Source organism: Heteronotia binoei, chromosome 9 (assembly GCF_032191835.1).
Source record: "Heteronotia binoei isolate CCM8104 ecotype False Entrance Well chromosome 9, APGP_CSIRO_Hbin_v1, whole genome shotgun sequence".
Lineage (NCBI taxonomy): Eukaryota > Metazoa > Chordata > Lepidosauria > Squamata > Gekkonidae > Heteronotia > Heteronotia binoei.
In genome coordinates, this window is record NC_083231.1 from 101,526,674 (window position 1) to 101,539,059 (window position 12,386).

A 12,386-nucleotide genomic window follows, 5' to 3' on the forward strand; every position below is an offset into this window, starting at 1 on the left:
AGTTCTGTATGCCCCAGCAGCTGGCTCATCCTCATCAATGCAAATAAGGCAAGTGAGGATGCCAATCAAATAGCAATATGGAAATATCTTCAATAACTGTCAGGTATTTAATATTATAAATCTTTCTTTAAACATAATCTAGTTGTCTTTACTTCTTTTACTGTTCTTATTGCAGTATTTAATGCGTGAATTATTAAACTACCTTTCGGTATATCTTTTGGTATAGTTAAAACGGTCATTACGACATAGAACCTGTTGTTAATTTATTTGAATCCCACCACTGGGTGTGGCCCAATATGCAAAGGACTTCCTGCTCCAAAAAAAACCCTGGGCTTTTGGAAAAGTGGTACATAGGTAAGGCAAAATGATACAGAGGGAGGGTTTCCTTCTCCACCTTCAATAGAGCTGCAAGGTCTGGGTTGGAAAATACCTGGAAATTTAGGGGTGAAACCTGAGAAGGGCAGGGTTTGGGGAGGGGAGGGACTTCATTGGGGTATTATCCAGGGCTTTTTTTGTAGCAGGAACTCCTTTGCATATTAGCATATTGCATATTAGGCCACACACCCCTGTACGAAGAGCCCTGTAAGCTCTTGGAGGATTGGCTACATCAGGGGTGTGTGGTCTAATATGCAAAGGAGTTCCTGCTACAAAAAAAGCCCTGGGTATATCACCACCTTCCTAAGCAGCCATTTTCTCCAAGTGTTCTGATCTGTTGCCTGGACAGCTGTTGTCACAGCAGGAGATCTCAGACACCACCTGGAGGCTGGCAACCCTAACCTTCAACCTATTATGCAATGATGTGTGTTTTCAACTGATACCTTATATGGCTCTCCAAAGAGGGGAACATTGGCCGGGAACGGCTCTCTCTCCTGGTGAGCTTCTTGATTCCTCCTCTCTTTTTCTTGGATGCGGCGAAGATTTCTTTCTTCATTATACAAGCTGTCCAGAGAAGAAGGGAGCCAAAACAAATCATTACCAAACATTTCGCTCTCTGATACAGTAAAAGCCAAGCAGCTGGAATGGGCAGTAGATGTCCTGCAGCCACCAAGAACCTTTAGAACATCATGGAATTGGTCGAGTAACTAAGCTGGAGAGAGATGCATAGGGTGGACAGATGCAAACCACAGTGAACAGATCCATACAATCAACATGTAGGGAAGGCAAAAGCAAAGCAATTAATATCTTTGCAGTGGGAAAGTTTAAGGAAATTAATGCTCTAGCAAACCTTCTGAATACGTGAGAAGTATTCTGCAGGATCACTACATATCTAACAGAGCCTTGTAAATATATACTTATGGGGTGGACCGTGTAGCCTTGTAACTATTTTCTGTATTTCACATACTACATTAATTCAACAGATGAGGGAAAGGCAACTCCCGTTCTCCAGCTTCTTAGCTTGCAATGGAGAAAGCAGGGCCAGGGTTTCTGATGCCTGAGCCTTTGCTTCATTCAAAATAATGTCAAAAATTAGTTGACAGAGCAGCAAATTCTGCTCCTTAGTCTGCACAGTCTCCACCTCCACAAAACGTCAGAAATCCTATTAGCCCCAGTTGCTGCAATATCCCTTGCTGAAGCCAAGAAGATTTGGGTCAAGCAGGTCAGTGTGCTGGGAGCCTTGCATTCCATAATGGAAGAAATGCAGACATTTTAAAAAGTTCTCTCTACCCATCAGATATCCCCCCCCCCTCCCCAAGTTTTGTTCAAATGTTTTGAAGTCACTCTGTGTAGCTTTGAGGACAAGGAGCATGCATTTCCAAAAGACAGAGGCTGCCAGAAATCTGGATTCTGTGGCTTTTTGATGTATGTGCAGAATCTGCACTGGTGTGCAATGAATTTACCAAATGCTGATCCATTCCCTTCCTTGGAACACATCCAAAGAAGAGGATTCTATTATCGCCTAAGCCAGGGGTGTCTAACTCATTTGCTATGAGGATCCGATCTGACATAAATGTGACCTTGTTGGGCCAGGCCATGTTGGGCCGGGCCATGTGTGTACCTACTTAAGATTAGGTAGCAAAAACATACACTTTATAAAGGACACAAACACAATTAAATATTTTTTATATTTAAAAAACACTTAAAATAAAACATGCTTGAAACATTAGCACTTACTGATCTTTAAGGTGCTTTCTTTGTATTTCTCCCATGGCACTGGGCACAGAAAGCTCTGGCTCTTTCCCTCCCTCCCCAGGGGACCAGGAGGGGGAGAAGCCTCAGCCAATAGAAGGAAGAGAAGGTTGGCTCAGTAGCTCTGCTGTGCAATTGAGAGAGCCTGGCAAAGCAAGCTCTGCCTCTCCCCGCCCCTCGTCCACCCCAAGGGAGAAGCCTCAGCCAACTGAGAAAATAGAGGTTTTGCTCTGAAGCTCCTGTGCGATTGAGCAAGCAAGTTGTGATGCAGAAGGAAACAAGATATAGGGAGAAGGAAGCAAATGACAGCCAGTTGCTCAGGGACCTAATTCGGCCCTCAGGCTGCATGTTTGACACCCCTAGTATGTTCTACTAGTAAACTACATGCATGGACTCTGTCTAATGTTTAACCTAATCTCCCTTCCTACAGGGACCCAAATTTAGGAATTCAGCAGAACCTAAATGGCCTTCTCTGGGGCATGCTCAAGGTTAAATGGAAAGACCTGCTTAAGTGTTTACAATAATTTTCTTTAGGTACCTGATAAGAACAATGGTAAGGGTTATCAACAGGAGTGAAAACAATTAGTCACCTGGATTGTTTCTGGAGCAAAAGGGGGTTGTGCCTTTAGCATGCATACCTAGGGCACAAGTCAATTTAATTGTCTTAAAAGGCACGCAAAAGTCATTGAGCAGTACTAATGAGCAAACCAGAAATACTGATGCACCCAAGAGCTTCCAAAACCTTTCAGTGCTTGCCCCCTCTCTTCTTAAATTCATGGCTTCTTAGATCAAACTTACATTAGACTAATTACATTAATTATCCTTCTGTTCTTCTGCGGTCGGAGCAGAATACATGATCTCTCTTTACCCTGCCCTTTCCACCAAGATCCTGCTTTGAACACTGCAGCAAATCCATTTTCTCAGGAAACTGTTTTTTCCCCCCTCTTTTTTGGGGGGAGATGGGGGGAGGAGTGGGGTTTCCACGCTTGAATTGAGTTTGCAATATTGCTCAGAGTCACGCATCAGGAACAGGGGAGGGAAAGCAGTCACAAGCTTTTTTTTCTGTGCAAGCCTGCTTATGAAAAGGACTCAGAACAGTGACTTGTTCTCAACAACAGCTACATGTGAACCAGAGCCTCTAAACCAACTGTGGTTATTCTTTTATCAACACAGAGATATGAAATGCCAAAAGAACTGCAGTGTTATATAAGAAACCTGGCACAGCTTAATGGAACCTTCGCCACACTGGATGTGCACCCTTCTCGCAGCTCATTTATACCAGCAGTTAAAACAATTAAGCAACATAATCCGCATGAAATTGTTCCTACAACATCCCCAGCCATTTCAATGGATCTGGAGAAAATCCTGGTATACTGTGGTCCTATTCTAACTTTGTGATTCATCCTTCCAAAAAAAATTAAATTAAAATATGTCCTGCCCCAACTTTTGATTCACGGAGCAGTGTACTAGTTGGGACTAGGATTTGGGAAGCCCAACATGTCCAGTTCCCTTATACGGTGCCCTCAAACTCAATCAGCTCACTTTGGGCCTGTTATGCTGCTTCAGGCTACCTTACCTCAGAAACTGTATAAATTGATGGTGCAACCCCATTTGGAGTACTGTGTACACTTCTGGTCGGCAAACCTCAAAAAAGATATTACAGCATTGGAAAAAGTCCAGTAAAGGACAACTAGGATGATTAAAGGATTGGAGACTTTCCCTATGAAGAAAGGTTGAAGCGCTTGGGGCTCTTTAGCTTAGCGAAATTATGACTGAAGGATGACATGATAGAAGTTTACAAGATTATGCATGGGATAGAGAAGGTAGAGGAAGAAGTACTTTTCTCCCTTTCTCACAATACAAGAACTCGTGAGCATTCAATGAAATTGCTGAGCAGTCGGGTTAGAACGGATGAACATGAACATATGAAGCTGCCTTACACTGAATCAGACCCTGGGTCCATCAAAGTCAGTATTGTCTTCTCAGACTGGCAGCAGCTCTCCAGGGTCTCAAGCTGAGGTTTTTCACAACTATTTGCCTGGACCCTTGTTTGGAGATGCCAGGGATTGAACCTGGGACCTTCTGCTTCCCAAGCAGATGCTCTACCACTGAGCCACCGTCCCTCCCCTAAAGGATAAAAGGAGATACTTCTTCACCCAAAGAGTGATTAACACATGGAATTTACTGCCACAGGAGGTTGTGGCGGCTACAAGCAGAGATGGCTTCAAGAGGGGATTGGGTAAATATATGGAGCAGAGGTCCATCCATGGCTATTAGCCACAAGGTATAGATGGAACTCTCTGTCTGGGGCAAGTAATGCTCTGTATTATTGGTGCTTGGGGTGGGAACACTATTGGACTGGATGGGCCATTAGCCTGATCCAAGATGGCTTCTTTTGTGTTCTTAACTGCTGTGAGGTCAAGATGGTAGCAAAGGTGAAAAACCCCATGCACAATTGCTTGAGTTCCCTGGAAGGAAGGAAGAGGAGGGTGGAGGAATGGTAAGGATAGGAATCCACAAGTCCTGGCAAAATGGAGGTACTGCTGATGGAGCTAGGAACTGCGAAGTCTCCTGTTCTGGATATGGCTGCATTCTCCCTAAAGGATAGATTTGTACCTGGGTCTCTTGTTGGATAAACAGGTAGCAGCAGTGGCCACTGGAGTTTTTCTGGGCAGGAAAGATCTTGCCACAGCAGGACATGCTAGAGTATCTTACTGCAATGTACTCTGTGTGGGACCACCCTTGAAGACTGTCTGGAAGCCACAGTTGCTACAGAATGCTGTCTGGAGTAGGATGTAGAGATCATGTAACTCCAGAGTTCTTCCATCAACACCTGCTCCCAATTTGCTTTCAAGCTCATCTCAGGCTGGGATTGACCTCTAAAGCCCTATACAGCTTGCAGCCAAGCACACCTGAAGGGCAGCCCACAACACATATAAACTTATTCAACTATTCCAGTCATCTTGGAGGAGGCCCTGCTCTGGGTGCCCCTGATATCTGGGGCTTGACGATGGAAACTCCAGAAACAGCCTTCTTATTTGTGCCACTAAATCATCATCATCGCATTGCAGTATGTGTAGTAGGGGATCCGAAGACTGTCTGGTAGCCTGAAACTCTAGCTGCTTCTACAGTGAGCTAGATTTATTTGGGGGGGCTGAGAGAGCTGTGACTGGCTCAAGGTCACCTGGCTGTCTTCAAGTGGAGGTGCGCGGTATCAAACCTGGTTCTCCAGATTAGAGTCCACTACTTTTAACCACTATACCACACCGGCTCTTTGTGTCATGAATCACTGAAACCCTCTCCCCAAGGAGATTAATCTGTCTCCCTCTATTATTGGCAACAACAACAAGAACAAGCCTTTATTGGCATCAAACAGATTTAGCAGTACAAATAACAATGTAAGTAATATAAAATCCTGGAAAATAGAGTACGCAGGGGAGCTAATGTACATAAAATGAGTAAAATATATGTAACAAAATTAACAAAATTAAATGAATAAAACAAATAGGATATGGTTATTCCAGAGCCAATCTGTCGGATTTCCATGGCCTGTTGAAGAAATTCAGCAACCGTTAAAGTTAACGCAGAGCAAGTGTCATTTAAAAGTCTGTAGACTTTGCCTGAATCAGCACAGCTCAACATATCTGCTAAAATATCTTTCAAATATATACGACGAATATCATCATAAAGGGGACAATTCAATAATACATGGGAGATAGTTTCGATACATTTGGGATTACAAAAACAATGTCTGGCAGAGTAATCAATCCTGTTAAATCTGCCAAATAAAATAGCAGATGGTAATGCATTGCATCTCGTTAATGAGGAAGCACGCCGTTGTGGTGCTTGCAGAGAGGAGAAATATGACGCTAATTTCTCTACAGAAATAGGAAGTTCAAAATTCAGTGGGGAGCAAGTTTTGTTGGCCAGGCTATATAATGTTTGCATTTCAATATCCAAGATTCTAAGCTTAAGTTTCAAGAATACATCTTTTGGGGATAGCATAAAAAGTGAATCTATATCAATGCCCGTAGACTTAATTTTCCTCTCAATAAATACTAACCAATTTGACATATTGGATTCTGAGAGCAGTTGATATAGAAGGCTCTCCAAATCAGAGTAGAAATGTAGCCGTAACCAATATTTAAATAACATTAGCCATGCTTGTGTTTCCACAAGATTCATCTCTGTTTCTAAACATAGAACTGCATATGGTACGCACTTCTGGAATCCCAGGATTTTCCATAGAAATTTTGATTGGACACCTTCAATGTTGTTGTCCAAGGCTGTGATCCAAACTGGGACCCCATATAAGAGCTATGGTATCACTTTAGCCTTAAAGATTTTCAGTGCAGCTGGGACAAACTGATTGCCTCTACTATAAAAGAAGCGCTGAATAGCAGCAACGTTAACATTGACTAACTTAATTATAGTTACGGTGATTAGTCCAAAGTGTGTTATATTGGAAATGAATTCCTAAGTATTTATAGTATTTTACTTGTTCCATTTCTTTGCCACCTATTGACCATTTAGTTGGCTTCAAGATTTGGAAAATACAACAATTTTAGATTTGTCATAATTCAAAAGAAGCTTATTGTAGTTAAGGAAAGTGATACAATAGGCAAGCAAGTGTTTTAATCCAATTCTGGAACAAGATAGTAAAACTGTATCGTCCGCGTATAAAAGTAAGGCAACATGTCTGGCACCGAGTTTAGGACTATGATGATCGATATCAGACAAAAAGGGAGCAAGGTCATTAAGAAAGAGGTTAAACAGAAAAGGGCCAACACATAGCCTTGTTTAACCCTTTTGTTTAACGGGATTTTTGGCGTAAGATTGCCTGATGAAGAGAATTTGACCTGACAAAAGTTAGAAGTATATAATTTTTTAATAAGCATGAGAAGTCTTTTATCAATACTTGTTTGTTCAAGTTTAGCCCAAAGAAAGTCCCTGTCAATTGAATCAAATGCTCCCTTTAAGTCTAAAAAAGCTACATACAATTTCATCTTTTTCCTAATAGTGTATTTGGAAATTAGATGAGACAAGGTATTACAGTAGGTAACAAATTAAAGTCTTTATCTGATGAGCTAGAACAACCTTATAAACTTATCCTCACCTCAAACAAAATCTGTTTAACCATCTGCAACCACAAGGGGAGGTGCCCTTTGTGGAACACTATGCAACTATCCAAAAGACATCTAAAAACGTTATTCCCAGGGGAAATGACCAAGATTGATTTTCATGAGGTAGATTTCTTTGATGCTAGTTCCCAGTCTCAGAGGGTGCTACTCTCATTTAGATCAGTGCAGATTCCTCAGTTTTTGTTGCGATCTAAAAACTACCTTCCATCTAAAGGATCTTCCCTACTCGTGTCTTCAAGAATGAAATCATTCTACCCCTGATTCATCGAAAGAAATATCTAGACCAACAGAATAACTCTTAACAGTTGCAGATAGAACTTGTGACATCTTGAATGTGAACATCTCATCTGCCACAGCCAATTTGTTACCTCAATCTTACCCTATGAACCTATGAAGGTTTTTTCTGCAACCAACATCTTGGAAGATAACATTAGAGATCAGTTCCAATCTCTCCAGATTTATGATCAACATGACATTTTAAAAAGATTAGACTTGTTGAAAGAAAGTCTCTTATTAAAGAAGAGTGGGCAGCAAAAGAGATCTCCTGAGACTTTTTCTGCCGAGTTGAGAGATCTCCAAGATGTGCCTTTGATCGATCTAGATCAACAACAAGATCCACCTCATTTTTCAATCTCCATTCACCCTCCTTTAATAAACTTGAATCTTGATAATACGATACCTACTCTTCCATCTGAGACTCCATCAACCATCTACCCTCAATCTGAAACCAGGCGGCCCTCGGAGAGGCTGGTTGTTGCTGAGATCCATCCATCACGTTTATGGATAATTCCATCAATCCTAAGGATAAACTCATCTGGCCAAGCCTTTGTGAACTTAGCAAAAACATTTCTGGAGGCCTTGAAAACGAAGGTATGATTTTTACTTCTTGTTTGTCAAACCAATTATTCCAAGATGACTGACTGAGATCCTCTTCATTGTCTTCAATTCCAAATACTTCTCTATTATCGGATATTAAGATCATCTCGTGGAACGTGGCTGGTTGGTGGAATAAAATCAAAGATGCAGAATTCATTAGTTACCCTAAGAACTTTGATGTCATCTTACTTCAAGAGACTTGGTCCCAAAGTCCGATCTACCTTGAAGGCTATAAGCCCTATTTGCTACCAGCCTTTAGAACCAACTCAAGAGGTCATTTTCAAATGGGTTTGTCTATATTTGTGTCTCTTCTTTATAATTTTGTATGCATCCCCTTACAGGCTGGAAGCGCTATGGAACAAGCTATCAAGCTTGTTTATGGGAATCTTTCTGTGATTTTGGTAAACATATATATCCCTTCTGCCCTAGATATATCGGCCCTTTTACATCATTGGGAACATCTGAATATAATTATGAATGAACTGGAAACCAAATTTCCCTCCACTGAAATAATAATAGCAGGGGATTTTAATGCAAGAGTTGGCAATGATGAAAAAATCTTTTTTAAGGCCCTTAACCTCAATTTAGACGCTACCTTACCACCTTTTTTATCCTATAGGAGGCAAGCTAAAGATAGCTCTTCAAACTTGGCAGGCATTTGCTTTGCCAAATTCTGTATCCAACACAATAGGGTCTGGCTAAATGGCCTGGAAAGGTTTTCTCATTCTGGGGATTTTACATTCATTTCTAAGAAGGGTTGTAGCACAATTGATTACATTACTGTCCCTTCCTCACTAGAATCTTATATAAAAGATTTCTGCATAGGTGATCTCATTATCAGTGATCACCTTCCACTTATTTTGACCCTCCATGCAGAGTTTTCCCCTGACCTTTCCCTTAATCCCTCTCTACACTTGGTGGATTCTACGTTCTCTATTATTGGCTTCCATCAGCAGGTGAGGGCTTTCTTGTTTATCGGTGTTTCCTCACTGACTTTTATTGGCCCTCCACCATTTGTTTCAATGTTTGCTTTAAATAGTTTATATAAATTTCTATTTTAAACATTTTGCTGCCCTGGGGACCCTGAGCTGAGTGTAAAGGCAGCACAGAACTCTTTTAATAAACAAATAAAATATGCCAGCAAAGAAAATTTCTTAATTTTTAAGTGACTTGTTTAATTTAAAACAAGCAGGGAAGCCTTGTCAGATCTCAGAAGCTAAGCAGGGTCAACTGTGGTTAGTATTTGGATGGGAGACCTCCTTGGAATACCAGAACCTGAAGACAAGGGCAGGCTTTATTCAGACACCTCTCTGAATATCCTCCAGGTCCTCAGCAGGGGTCAGACATCAGTGCAACCATGACTTCTAAGTGCACATACAGGTTCACATGCACACACACACACAAACACTCCAAAACACAACACTAAAGAGCCAATAACTCAAAATGCTATCCCCAATCCTTTTGAGCCTGAAGGCACTTTTGGAATTCACGCACAGTATGGTGGGTGCAACCACAAAACAGCTGCCATAAAATGGCTGCTTCAGGTGGAATGGCTGCTTCAGGTGGAATCAGCTACGAAGTTATTGCTCCAGCCTACCTTCAGTCATACAGTAAAGATCCTCGTGCTGTGGTGGAAGCAAAATTTTAAAATATTTGTACAGACAATCAAATCTCCTCCAGTGGCCAATCAGAAACTTTGCTGGGCAAAAGCCCCATGTGGCTCTGCCCACTTTCTAAAAAACACTTGGCAGGCACCATGAAGTCCACGGATACCACGCTGGGGACCCATGTGCTAGCCAATAAACCAACAGCAGCCAAACTGCAAAAGAAAACTAAACTAATAGCAGAATCAAATAATTAAAACATTAAGACAATCAGGGAACTGGAAAGGCTCTACGATGAAGACCATCAAACAACGACAAGTGAAGCGTTTAGAAGTTTTAATGTTTTGTATCAGCACACCATTCATGTAACTATTCTACTTCTAGAGGCAAAGAGAGCACATAGAACCGAGCCTCTAACAAAAGGCTACGTGCAAGTTGTGAAAAGATACGGTTTACACAGCGCAACAATGCATCCCATCTTCCTGACCATGTACGCTGCTTTTTTCAAACATTCCCTGCTCTGAGAAGGGAGCTGCATGCATACAAAAATTTGAATGCGTACCTGTAGCATCATTCTCACATTTGAAAAAAAAAAATCACACATTTGAGAAACCAGTGCTCTGCCACTTCCCCCTCTATGTGTGGTGCTGTCACCAGCAAACACACTGCATGAAGAGGGCTACACCATTCCAAACAGGCTCCCCACCACAAACACAGAAAACCTCCAGTGAGAGACAGACCCTTACAACAGGAGGTAATTAATCTTCTCTGCATTGTTCCAGTTTTACTGCATGTGGCGCCACGGCAGATGGTTTTTCCTGCTAGGAGGCTGAAATCTAACTCCCCGAACCCACCATGGTGTTGATGAAAAGAAATTCTGCTTAAGTTAAGAATGTCAGGAATTTTAAATTAATAACCAAATGAATGGAAATATGGCCTTAGGAAAAAGCGCATTTGCTTGTTTTTGCTGGAGGATTCAAGACCATAAGTTGGATGAATGACTTGCTTTATGGGAGAGACAGAAAACAAAAATCAAACAAAAACATTATTATAGACCAGGGAGCTTCTCTCGTGCATGGCATGAGTTGGTTTCATTCGCAGCTTCTTTTATGGAGCAGTCTGCATACACCAGTTTTATTTTATAACCACTGTGGAGGCTTGGCCTAAAGTTAACAGAAAAATACATAAGCCCAAGACACCTTTATATCTGATATATTATCTACTGCAGTCTTCAAGGTGCAAAACTCTCCCAGTCCCTGTATGTTATCCTCAGGGGTCATTTAATAGAAAAAGAGGTGCTGGAGCTCATTAGCACAACTCATTCACATAACTCATTTGCATATGCCACACACCCCTGGCAACTAAATTATATCACCTCAGCATCTACCTTAAAATGCTTCTTGAATTATAACTGTCATGATAAAACCTTGCTCCCATCATACTTTTTAAATTACTTCCTCCTATGTGGCCACAGTGGCATGATGAGGATTTCCATCTGCTTTATATGTTTTCGTTATTTTCCCATTTTATGTGGAGAAAATATTAGGAAGTTGGTCAGATCTCAGACTTGTCTACTGCATAAATTTGTTTGCTCTGGGGCCATTCCTTCCTGAGCTAAGGCAAAAATGTGTGAGCCAGAGGCGAAAAACCTGTGAGCTAGCTCACACTAACTCAACTTAGGGGGAACACTGGTCATGACAAAGAGACAGGCAATGACAAACCACCTCTGAATATCTCCTTTGCCTTAAGGGTTGCAATAATTCAGCTGTGACTTGACAGCACTTTCCACTAGCACCATTGTTAGTTGACTCCTGTCAAAACAGGGTTTGAGCATGTTTACATGTAACCACTTATATTTATTAAATTTCAGAAAACCATTCAACAAAGTAGCTATCATCAGTTACTTTGGCCACCTCCTTAGAAAGGCTTTTCCAGGAAGCCTATAATTTATTTTACTTCTTACGTCTCAGCACTAGAAGATGATGGCGACTGCAGATTTATACGCAACCTTCTCTCTGAATCAGAGTCTCAGATTACAATCTCCTTAATCTTCTTCCCCTACAACAGACACCCTGTGAGGTAGATGGGGCTGAGAGCTGTCACAGAAGCTGCTCTTTCAAGGACAACTCTGCCAGAGCTATGGCTGACCCAAGGTCATTCCAGCAGCTGCAAGTGGAGGAGTGGGGAATCAAACCTGGTTCTCCCAGATAAGAGTCCACACACTTAACCACTACACCAAACTGGCTCTCCCACCAAACTGTCACCCTTTGCATAAGTTTGAGTTCAACCTCAGGAGTCATCCCAGGTCTTCTGCTTTTCTTGGGCATGTTGCAGATTTCACCCCGCTCTGACCAAAATGTTTCTCAAGGTGGTCTGTAGCTCAGTCACGAAGCTCACGATGTCTTCTAGTTCCGATGACTCACTTCCTCCCATGCATCTGCCATGAGATCTAGTAGTCCTTGAAACCAACATCCAAAAAGTAATTCAAAGGGACTAAATCCCGCACTTTCTTGCAGGATCTCATGAAAAGCAAACAGCAGATGCTGCAATTTGTTGTCCCAGTCATTTGGGTTGATCTGCCATCTAGGGCTGCTTCATTCTTTTAAGCACGCCAGTAAAACATTCAGAAAGGCCATCC

The 12,386-nt window shown here is 41.7% G+C and overlaps 1 protein-coding gene across 3 annotated transcripts in view; it reads right to left on the reverse strand.

Moving 5' to 3' along the window:
- AFF1 (ALF transcription elongation factor 1) overlaps positions 1-12,386 on the reverse strand; it is a 209,882-nt gene that overhangs the window by 119,426 nt on the left and 78,070 nt on the right. For all 3 annotated transcript variants that reach the window (XM_060247085.1, XM_060247087.1, XM_060247086.1), the window contains one exon: positions 819-939. In XM_060247085.1, coding sequence (XP_060103068.1) covers positions 819-939 — 121 coding nt within the window. The remainder of the gene's footprint in view (positions 1-818; positions 940-12,386) is intronic.